The 12,255-nt window shown below is 40.8% G+C and overlaps 1 protein-coding gene across 1 annotated transcript in view; it reads right to left on the bottom strand.

Annotated features, from left to right (window-relative positions):
- Positions 1–785: 785 nt before the first annotated feature.
- The window catches only part of RPAP2 (RNA polymerase II associated protein 2), a 123,920-nt gene continuing 112,450 nt past the window's right edge, over positions 786–12,255 (bottom strand). Inside the window, exon 12 of the mRNA XM_017544154.2 lies at positions 786–1,163. Coding sequence (XP_017399643.1) covers positions 1,097–1,163 — 67 coding nt within the window. The 3' untranslated portion in view covers positions 786–1,096. The remainder of the gene's footprint in view (positions 1,164–12,255) is intronic.

The raw sequence follows: 12,255 nt of genomic DNA, 5'->3' as shown, positions 1-12,255 counted from the left end.
TGATTGTTAGAATCAAAGATCTGGGGAGCAGATGGGTGTAAAGTGCATAAAGATGATTTTATTTTAAGGAAAATGAGACTCAGGCAGGTGAAGTCACTTGACCAAGATGGCACAGTGACAGACTTATAACTAAAATCCTAGTCTCTGACTCCCATCCAGTGTTCTTTTCACTTCACCATGATGAGATATGATGCTTGACCTCCAACTTCTCTGTAGAGAATTTCCTAGAAGTATTTAAATATATTTTGTTTTGTTAGTTTCTCTATTATGATGCTGCTCCCCTAACTCTGGAATGGACCTAGGCCTAAGGGATTCAGAGCCAAGTTCTTGATCAGTGTTTTCTTCTCAGGGCCTTCCCTGTCCCAATCTTATTTTGAGTGATTTAACTTCTATGGGGATTAAAAAACAAAACAAACCAAAAAAACTGTTACAAGGTATATAATCTTAGAAAACTAATTTCTTCTTTGTTTGTTTCTTTTGAAAGGGATATTTAAACATGGAGAGAAAAAATGATGCATAACAACTCTACGAGGTAGGTACTTTATTATTTCTATTTTCTGATGAAGAAACTGAGGCACGACTAGGCTCGGTGGCTCACGCCTGTAATCCCAGCACTTTGGGAGGCCGAGGCAGGCAGATCACGAGGTCAGGAATTTGAGACCAGCCTAGGCAACATGGTGAAACTCCATCTCTACTAAAAATACAAAAATTAGCCAAGTGTGGTGGCTCGTGCCTGTAATCTAGCTACTCAGGAGGCTGAGGCAGGAGAATCGCTTGAACCTGGGAGGTGGAGGTTGCAGTGAGGTAAGATCGTGCCATTGCACTCCAGTTCTGGATGACAGAGAAACATTTCATCTGGGGGTGGGTGAGAAAGAAACTGAGTCACAAAAATGTCAAGTAACTTGCCCAAGGTTCCCAGCTATGTATCAGAATCAGGATTCAAATCCAGGCATCTTGGCTCCAGGGTCTGTGCTTTTAACCAGCACACTGTGTGACCTCTCTTGTAAGCCATTTGGCTTCAGCTTGAACCATTCCAGTGATGGGAAGCTCACTGTCTCAGAAGATTCCTGGTTCTGTCATTGAGCAGCTTCATCCGTTAGAATGTCTTCTCTTTATTTATTGGTTCAAACCATAGACAGTTGTCCAAAATGGTTTCCTGTTGTCTAAACAAGAGAGAGTTACAAAGAAGAGTGATGACCACAATGGATAAAATCCCTTCATCTGCTCTGCCTTCACCAAACACTCCTGACCCACCTCCAGTTCTGTGGGCTTCCTGAGAAGACAAAAGGTCCCTCTTGGTCTTGTGTCTTTTGAAAGTAAAGTTCTCACTCTATGTATTTATACCATGTTACAAGATAGATTTAAGGTGGCCTACATAGATTATAAAAATTCAATTAAATAGTATAAATTAAAAGTGTATGACATGATCCAGCAACTTCACATCTAGATATTTGTCCTCCAGAAACAGTCACAGGAGGCCATCTGCAGTAGCTCACACCTATAATCCCAGCACTTCAAGAGGCCAAGGTGGGAGAGTCACTTGAGGTCAAGCACTTGAGACCAACCTGAGCAACATAGTGAGACCTTATCTCTATAAAAATTAAAAAATTAGCAAGGTGTGGTGGTGCATGGCTGTAGTCTCAGCTACTCAGGAGGCTGAGGAGGGAGATGGCTTGAGCCTGAGAGATTGAGGCTGCAGTGAGCCATGGTCATGCCACTGCACGTTAGCCTGGGTGACAGAGAAAGACCCTGTCTCTTAAAAAAAAAAAAAAGTCATAGTTGCTTACAAAGGTAAATATTAAAGTGTTTTTAAATGTCCATCAATAAGGACATGCCTAACTAAATAAGAAATAATAATGGGAAAAAAAAAGAAATAATAATGGAATACCTTCACTTTGAAATGCTCTGTTACTGTTAAAAAGATGGGTATTTATGTAGTAACATAGAAAGATGTCAGTAACATAGTGTGGAATTTAAAAAGTCATTTTTGAGCCAGGTATGGTTGTTCATGCCCACAATCCCAGAGCTTTGGGAGGCTGAGGTGGAGGGGATTGATTGAGGCCAGGAGTTTGAGACCAGCCTGGGCAACATAACAAGACCCTGTCTCTGCAAAAAAATTTTTTTTTTAATTAGCCTGGCATGGTGCTTGCCTGTAGTCCTAGCCACTGGGGAAGCTGAGGCAAGAGAATTCCTTAAACACAGGAGTTTGAGGATGCAGCAAGCTATGATCAGGCTACTGCACTCCAGCCTGGGTGACAGAGCAAGATCCTATTTCTAAAACATAAATAAAAATTTAGGAACATGAAAAGTAATTTTTGTAACTATATTTGTAAAAAGAATATTTTTATATGGTGTGCATTGCAAAAAGATTTGGAAGCATATACTGCAGTTTATTAACGATAGTTACCCCTGGGGTGAAAGTGGTGATAGAAGTGGGAGAACTTTCAGCAGTCAAGGGCCATACCATTACATATTAGTCTCAAAGGATAAGGGTTTTCTGGGCAACATGGCTCAGGTCTGACACATCCTGGGTGCTCAATTAATGTCTGTTAAATTGATTAAGACATGATTAAATGGATCATGTCTTCAGTATGTATTGGCTAATTTAAAGTTTTTTGCTGGTACAGTGAACAATCACTCATCTTTAAAAAAATTCCACATCTTCCTCAAAGTATCAAAATTGCTTGTCTGCTTTTCAGAATATTTTTTAACTGTTTTAATGCGTAATATTAAGATAAACTCCATATATTTCTTCTGGAGAAGATCATTATTGGCATTTTAAAAATTGGTGCTTGATGGCATCATTTCCATTGTCATCCCAGTGGAGAGACAGCAGTTAAAAAAAGACCCAAAACTTTTTTCCCTCATTTTAAAAGCTCAACAAAGAAAATGTAGAAAATAAGAAAAGTAGAAATAAGAAAACAAAATTGCCTGTAATGCACACTCCAAAGATAACTGTTGTGAGGCTTTAAATGTACTTATCTCTTGTCTTTGTTTTTCTATCTGCAGCACTTTTTTTACTACATTTTTAAATTGTGATAAAATATACACAATGTACCAGCCAGGCACAGTGGCTCATGCCTGTAATTCCAACACCTTGGGAGGCCAAGGCAGGTGGATCGCTTGAGGCCAGAAGTTCAAGACCAGCCTGGCCAACATGGGAAAACCTTGTCTCTACTAAAAATATTAATACAAACATTAGCTGGGTGTGGTGGCACATGCCTGTAGTCACAGCTACTTGGGAGGCTGAGGCAGGAGAATAGTTTGAACTAGGGAGGGGGAGGTTGCAGTGAGCTGAGATCATGCCACTGCACCCCAACCTAGGTGACAGAGCAAGACTCTGTCTCAAAAAAAAAAAAAAATTATATATGTATACATATACATATATATACAAACACACACACAATGTAAATTTTACCATTATTTCTAAGCATACAATTCAGTGGCATTAAGTGCATTCACACTGTGGTGCACCTGGCATGGCTATCCACCTCCAGAACTTTTCAACATCCCAAACTGAAACTCTATGTCCATAAACAATAACTGCCTATTGGTCCCTCCCCCAGCCCCTGGCAACCACTGTTCTACTTTCTGTCTCTATGAATTGGACCTCATATTTCTAAGTACCTCATATAAGTGGAATCATACAATATTTGTCCTTTTGTGTTTTGCTAATTTTTATTATTATTGTTTTTTTTAAGACAGAGTTTCACTCTTGTTGCCCAGGCTGGAGTGCAATGGCGCTATCTCAGCTCACTGCAACCTCTGCCTCCTGGGTTCAAGCAATTCTCCTGCTTCAGCCTCCCAAGTAGCTGGGATTACAGGTGCCTGCCACCACACCCAGCTAATTTTTGGTATTTTTCAGTAGAGACGGGATTTCACCATATTGGCCAGGCTAGTCTTGAACTCCTGACCTCAGGTGATTGCCCACCTCGGCCTCTCAAAGTGCTGGGATTACCGGTGTGAGCCACCAAGTCTGGCCATGTCTTGCTTATTTTACTTAGCATTATGTTTTTAAGGTTCATCCATGTTGTAACATGTACCAGAATCTCCTTCCTTTTTAGGGTTGAATAATATTTCATTGTATGTATATACTACATTTTGTTTATTCATTCATCTGTCAGTGGACATTTGGGCTGTCTCTACCTTTTGGCTGTTGTGAATAATGCTGCCATGAAGATTGCTGTACAAATATCTGTTTGTGTCTTTAATTTCAATTCTTTTTTGAAAATACCCAGAGTGGAATAGCTGAATCATGTAGTAATTCAATGTTTAATGTTTTGAGGAACCACCATACTGTTTACATAGCAAATGTACCATTTTACATTTTGTCAGCAGTGCACAAGTGTTCCAATTTCTCCACATCCACTTGTTATTTCCATTTTTCTTTTAAAGAATAGAAACAGGAGCCTCACTGTGTTGCCTAGGCTGGTCTCGAACTCCTGACCTCCATGTTCCGCCTGCCTCAGCCTCCCAAAGTGCTGTGATTACAGACATGAGCCACTGTGCCCTGTCTATTCCCAATTTTTGATAATTGTTGCCCTAATGGATGTGAAATGGTATCTCATTGTGGTGGGTTTTTTTTTGTTTGTTTGTTTTTTTGAGACAGAGTTTCACTCTGTCACCAGGCTGGAGTGCAATGGTGCTGTCTTGGCTCACTGCTACCTCTGCCTCCCAGATTCAAGCGATTCTTCCGCCTCAGCCTCCTGAGAAGCTGGGACTACAGGCGTGTATCACCATGCCTGACTAATTTTTGTATTTTTAGTAGAGGCGAAGTTTCACTGTGTTAGTCAGGCTGGTCTTGAACTTCTGACCTCGTGATCCACCTGCCTTGGCCTCCCAAAGTGCTGAGATTACAGGCATGAGCCACTGTGCCCAGCCCTCATTGAGATTTTGATTTGCATTTTCCTAGTGATTAGTGATGAGCATTTTTTCATGTGCATGTTAACTCTTTGTATATCTTCCTTGGAGAAATCGCTATTCAAGTCTTTGGCTTATTTTTAATTGGACTATTTGGTTTTTATGTTCTTAAGTTATAGGAGTTCTTTATGTATTCTAGATATAATCTGTTATCAGGTATATGATTTGCAATTGTTTTTTCCCATTCTGTGGGTTGCCTTTTCACTCTTGATAGTGTCCTTTGATGCACAAAAGTGTTTAATTTTGATGTAGTCCATTTTTTCTTTCATTATCTGTGCTTTTGGTATCTAATAATTCTCTGCCAAATCCATTGTTATGAAGCTTTTTCCCTCTGTGTTCTTCTAAGAGTTTTATGGTTTTATGTCTCATATTTATGTCTTTGATCCATTATGAGTTAACTTTTGTATATGATATAATGTAAGAGTCTACCTTCATTTTTGGGTCTGGAGACGTCTAGTTTCCCTGACATCATTTGATAAAAAGATTTGCGTTTCCCTATGTGCAGCACTTTTTTGATGCCAAACTTATTCTGGCTGGAACCTAAGCTGCTTCTCTGGGCTGTCCCAGCCTCAGCAATGTGTGCCTAAGGGATTGCCAAGTTATTTGACTGGGAACACAGAGAAAACATAAATTCAAATCTAGTGCGGAAGCATGATGATCCAGTAGAACCTAGTGAAAATGATTACTGAAATATTGACTATAGAGAGCTCACTGGTACCCTGGGTAAGCCAGTTTTATTTGTTGTGAAGTAAGGATGATGATAAGAAGATCCACCTTATTTTGTCAAACAATAGCATAAATGCTGGTATATTATTATGGCTACATCATTAGAATAACTAATGCTTATGGGGAGTATACTACATACTAAGTGCTTTGTGTTAAATGCTTTACAGATGTTACCTTGTTTAATACACAAACAGTTTTATGAGGCAGGTACTATCATCTTTACCATTTACCACCTCTGAGCTGCTTCTGTCATCTGTGAAATGAGGAAAATTATATCTACCTTGCAGAACGGTTGTGATGATTGTATACAAATAGTGAACATAAAGGGCTTAACAAAGAACATGTACATAGTAGGTGCTTAACAGATGGTAGCTCTTTCCTTCAGTCCAGTAAATAATTTCCTTAAGCACAAACTACATTATAAGAGGATTCTGCTTGATTGCTAGCAATCCTGAATTTCTTACACTTTTCCTTCCAGGTGAATTATAATGATTAGACTGGCCAGATTGGAAAAATCTGGTATCAATTATTTATGTGACTAGAATCCTTTGTAATCACCTACCTGTGAGGCCAAAGCAAAACAACAGTGTTTACAGTCAGACACTAGGAAGGCGTCTACAGACATTCATCTAGATGTGAACAAGCACCAGCAACCCTTGAGAACAGCTCTGTCTTTTGGTTAAATTTGTTAGTGGTATTTTGACACTTCTTCATTTGGGCTGATAAAATGTCATTTTGTAAACCCTTTCTCATTTTACTTTGTTCACCTCCCTTATTTATTTTTAAAAATAATAATTATAGTCAAGATGTACAACTGCCTGGGGCCAAACTAGAAGAAGGAAGCAGTGCTTCAAATAGTTAATATGTTAATATAGTCCTTAGTGGTTTTAGTTATTCTGGGTTCACTTTCTGGATATTATTTGGACATTCATTGGATGGATCACACCACATACCTCCTCTTTAGCTGCAGCTACTAAATTAACTGGCAATGGAATCAACTCCTGCTCCTCAGAGGCAGCTGGGCACTCCCTTGGAGCCTTTCTGCAATCCCGCCACCGTTTTTTTGGTTGCTAATTGACTTCCTAATTCCCCACAGCAGTTGTTATAAACCTTTTCCACTCTCCTCCATCTCCTTAATCCCCTCTTTGCTCTCAACACAGTGGCAGGTGATCATGCATCCGTGAACAATTCTCTTTCCTGCTGCCTTTGGGTTCTTTGCCATCCTCACCTCATCTCCCCAGGGCCTCCATCCCCAGTTACCCTTTTCTCTCCCCAGGGCAGGCTCCTCCCATTATTTCCTCTCATATAACTTTAATTTCTCCTCTGCTTTTCCCTTGACCCATAAATAAGCTCAAGTCTTCCTCAAACTGTAGAAGCCTCATTCATATTTCCCTTGAAGCTAATCTCTTTCTCCTTTCACTATTGTCAAGCTCTTAATATTTTTCATTGCAAAAGTAATATATATTTATAGTAGGAAAATGAAAAGTACAAATAACCGAACATGTTTCAAATACTTGTAATCACACTTCTGGAGGTAGCCACCGAGGTTCACGTTCTGGTTTATATCCTTCCAATCTTATTTCTATGCATACATAATATTCATTTATTTCAACATTGAGAGCATTCTGGATGTTGTATTTTGTAATCTGACACTTTTATTGTACCAGTAAGTATTCTTCTGCAACATTAGTTTTTAATCACTTCATTAAACTTTTCATTATATGAATGCATTGTAATTTTAGCCATTTTAAACCATAACCACAAGGTTATTCTCTATTACTTTCTATAATTAATAATAGTATAAGCTTTGTGATACATCTTTGCACATATTTCTGATTCTTTAATGTAAATTTCTGAAGGGGAGTTACTGAGTGCATATTTTATTTTGGATACATGTCTTTTGCAAAACATAAATATTTTCAAAGAGTAGCTGGCCAGACACAGTGGCTTATGCCAGTAATCACAGCACTTTGGGAGGCTGAGGCAGGAACTATGGCTTGCTTAGGGTCAAAGAGAAAGTTAGGGATGTGCCAGGATTGGTGCCCTTTCCAGAATGTCCAATTGTGGTTTGTAGCCCTTTCCATTTGAGACTTTCTAGAAGTCAGAATGTATAAGGCCAGGCTGAGTGTAGTGGTTTGGGTCCTGCAGTATTGGGACAAGAAAGGAAAAGGCAAAAGTCAGCTCACACATACAGCCATTAGCAGTATGGAAGCTCCAGTATCTGACCTTCCTACCTAGGATTATTCTGAGTGACACTCTCAGGAAACCCAGAGGTCTTGTTAGATATGTCAAGATCATTTTGAGGCCTCATTTCCTTGACTTCTCCGAAGTATTTGACACTGGTATCTATTCCCTTTTCCACACCATTTTTCCTCTGAGGAGCATAATCTTTTGGTTTTTTCCTACTCCTCTGGCTGTTATCTCTCGGTCACTATGGATTCTTCCGCCTGATTTTAATGGCTGGTGTCCATTCCAAAGCCTCTCTTTTTTTCCTTTGCCATATTTTTCCTGTATGATATCTATTCTCTTGGTTTTAATGATTTACATGCTGGTATGTCTCAAATTTACATTTCCTTCTTGTCTCTCTTTTTTTTTTTTAACTGAGTCCCCTCTGTTACCTAGGCTGGAGTGCAGTGTCACGATCTTGGCTCTCTGCAACCTCTGCCTCCTGGGTTCAAGAAACTCTCCTGCCTAAGCCCCCTGAGTAGCTGGGACTACAGGCACGTGACACCATGCCCGGCTGATTTTTGTATTTTTGGTAGAGACAGAATTTCTCTAGCCAGGATGTGTTACCCAGGATGGTCTCCATCTCCTGACTTCGTGATCCGCCTGCCTCAGCCTCCAAAATGTGGGAATTACAGGTGTGAGCCACCACACCTGGCCTTTCTTGTCTGTTTTTAAACATCAGACTCATATAGTCAAGTTACCAGCTGGGTATCTCATGAGCATCTCAGCTCCCACATGGGCAAAACTGCTCTCATTATCTCTACCCCTCCTAACTCAGACCTGTTTTCTCTCATGGTCTCTGTCTCAGTAAAGGTACCACCACCTACACAGCTGTACAATCTTGAAGCTCTTGATTTTTCCTTCTCCTGACCTCCATAGCCACTTCTCTGGTTTAAGACTCCTTCATCTGCTGGGCATGGTGGCTCACACCTGTAATCCTAGCACTTTGGGAGGCTGAGGTGGGTGGATCACGAGATCAAGAGTTTGAGGCAAGCCTGGCCAACATGGTGAAACCCTGTCTCTACTAAAAATACTAAAAAAAAAAGAAAAAGACTCCTTCATCATCTGCAGTAGCCTTATAACTGGATCTCCCTGCTTCAGACTTACCCCCACTCCAACTTGTTCTACACATTGCATCCAAAATTAACTTTTCATTATTTTTTAAAAAGTGTATTTTTTTTTTTTTTTTTGAGGTGGCATCTCACTCTGTCACCCAGGCTGGAGGGCAATGGTGCAATCTTGGCTCACTGCAACCTCCACCTCCTGGATTTAAGCAATTCTTCTGCCTTAGCCTCCTGAGTAGCTGGGACTACAGGCACCTGCCACCACACCTGGCTATCTTTTATATTTTTAGTAGGGACGGGGTTTTACCATGTTGGCCAGGCTGGTCTTGAACTCCTGACCTCAGGTGATCTGCCTGCTTCACCTCCCAAAGTGCTGGGATTACAGGTGTGAATCACTGCGCCAGGTCAATATTTTTAAATTATAAAATTGATAACATGCTTGTAACAATTTCAAACAACGTGGTAGTGCATAATGTGAAAATTGAAGGATTTTCTTCAATTTTACCCAAATAAATATTAATTGAGCATCTACTATACTTACCCAAATATTAATCGAGCATCTACTATAGGCAATGTGCCACTTTATTTTCCAGCAATACAGAACTGCCCACGTTTCTTTGCACATGCCAGGCTCTAGGTCTCTTCCTTGATTTTGCTCCTGCTTCCCCCCTCACCTTCCCTCCTCTAGCCAATATCTACTTGTCGTTTAAGACTCATCTCATGTGTTGCTTCCTCCTAGAGGCTCCCAGACCCAATAGGTAGGTCCTCCTTCGCCAAAGTCACTGCATTCTTATAGAGCATTATTATGAGCTCTTTTGTGCTGGTGTCTCTCACTGTGGTGGAGCTTCATGAGGAACAGACTGCCTTATTCTCCTTGGTATTTCCTTCACTTAGCATAAGTCCTAGCATAGAGTGCTTAGTCTGGATGACTGAATAATTGTGGCTCTTTTTTACTGTGGGGAGTCTTCTTCCGAAATGCAAGAGCCTTGGACTGGGAGGAAGTTGATCTAAGAGGACAGCACTATGAAGCTTCCTAACAGTCAGTACACAGCAAAAATAGCAAACAAGATGGATGAGTGCTGAAGAATAGGAGAAAGGACTCAAGAGTAAGGAAAAAAGCCTGATTACATCAGAGGAAGGAAAGGAACTAATATTTATGAAGGATGTTTGTCTTTAGCACTTTGCATATATATACATATATATATTTGTGTATGTGTGTGTGTGTGTGTGTGTGTATGTGTGTATATATATGTGTGTATATATATATATATATATATATTTTTTTTTTTTTTTTTTTTTTTTTTTTTTTTTTTTTTTTTTTTTTTTTTTTTTTTTTTTTTTTTTTTTTTTTTTTTTTTGAGATGGACTCTCTCTCTGCTGCCTGGGCTGCAGTGGCCCATGATCTCGGCTCACTGAAACCTCTGCTTCCTGGGTTCAAGCAATTCTTCTGCCTCAGTCTCCCGAGTAGTTGGGATTACAGACACATGCCACCATACCTGGCTAATTTTTATATTTTTAGTAGAGACGAGGTTTCATCATGTTGGGCAGGCTGGTCTTGAACTCCTGACCTCAAGTGATCCATCCGGCTTGGCCTCCCAAAGTGCTAGGATTACAGTCATGAACCACCGCACCTGGCCACGCTTCACATATTTTTTCTTATTCAACTCTCAGCATTGCCATCTCCATTTTACAGATGAGAAAACTGAGGATGAGGATATAAGTACCTTGCCCAAGGTCACATATGAAGTAGCAGAGCTGAGGTTCAAACCTAGTTCTGTGAGAGTTCCTTTCTTTTTTTTGAGACAGAGTCTCTGTTGCCCAGGCTGGAGTACAGTGGTGTGATCTTGGCTCACTGCAACCTCCACCTCCCAGATTCAAGTAATTCTCCCACCTTAGCCTCCTGAGTAGCTAATATTATAAGCATGCACCATCACACACAGCTAATTTTTGTATTTTTAGTGAAGATGGGATTTTGCCATGTTGGCCAGGCTGGTCTCGAACTCTTGACCTCAAGTGATCTTCCCACCTTGGCCTCCCAAAGTGCTGGGATTACAGGTATGAGCCACCATGCCTGGCCTCCACGTACAAGTTCTTATGCACTGTGCACACTGATGATCAGGCAGATGTAATGGGGTCAATACCTGCCAATTCCCTAGATCCTTTAGGAGCACCTGAAAAAGGTCTGTGTCCAGCAGCTTCTGAATAGAGATACCTAAAGGCCTTCAGCCCCTGGGGAGATAGTGAGTGACAGATTTGATGTCCAGATCTTCAGATATGGTGACCCTTTTTACTTCCAAATGCCCTCAAAGGGGTGCTAAGGTCCCAGAATATATGCCAGTAAGAGTTAGTCTCCTGGGCTCTGGAGGAGCCAACAAAAACCACCTTTGGGATGTCTGACTCAGCCAAGCTTTCCTCTAATCTTCCTCAGGCAGCTGTGTCCTCCTTTTTCTTTTGGTCCCTCCTGAGCAGTGGTTGCTATATCAGAGTCCACTGTGGGGATAGAGTCAGTCATCTCTGCAGGCCCAACAGCCTGATGTCCCAGTCTTTTGCTATGTGCTTTGGTTGCTTCTTGGCAGTTGTGAGCACTGTGAGATTGAGGAACTGCAGAACAGGGGTCAGGGGTTAAGGGGTTGCTGGAATATGGAGCTAGGTATGGGAGCAAGGCTGATTCACAGGGGATGCCAGTCCTTCAGTCTACAAACGTTTACTGATACCACTTAGGTTGTTTGGTTTCTGAAGGCAGGGATGGCAGGTCTGAAAGAAGCACTGACAGTAATAATAACAGCTACTTTTTATCCAGACTATCTATATGTCAGAGGCCATACATATACCCTGTTGTATAACCCTCCAACAACTCTGAAAAAGAGCTATTAATAGCTATATTTTATAGATTATAAAATTAGACATAGAAAAACTAAAGCTCAGAGAGGCTGTCTAAAATCATTGAGGGACAGAGTTGGGATTTGAACTCGATCCCAGGTCTGTTTATCTGAAGCCTGTGTTAAACTGTCTAGGAGATATAAATTCCATCCCAACACCAAAGAGCTCACAATCCTTGTCTGCTCTTTGCTTACTCAACTCAGCATGTTCTCTTGTCATCTCTAGGCATACTGAAATACTAGCAGTTCTTGCATGCATTATATTATCTCTTACCTCCAAGCTTTGTACCTTTGTTTCCTGTGCCCAGAATGTCTTCTACTCCTCTTTTCCTGTTAACTCCTTTCTGTCTTTCAGGTCTCAGCTTGACTGTGACCTGGCTCTCCAGTTCTGGGTACTTCACACCCCTGCTGTGTAGGGGGCATTTGCTGGTTACCTCCCC

The sequence above is a fragment of the Cebus imitator genome, unplaced genomic scaffold (assembly GCF_001604975.1).
Source record: "Cebus imitator isolate Cc_AM_T3 unplaced genomic scaffold, Cebus_imitator-1.0 Scaffold166, whole genome shotgun sequence".
NCBI lineage: Eukaryota > Metazoa > Chordata > Mammalia > Primates > Cebidae > Cebus > Cebus imitator.
Note: the sequence above shows the minus strand (reverse complement) of the source record. Positions and strands in the feature narration are given on the sequence as shown.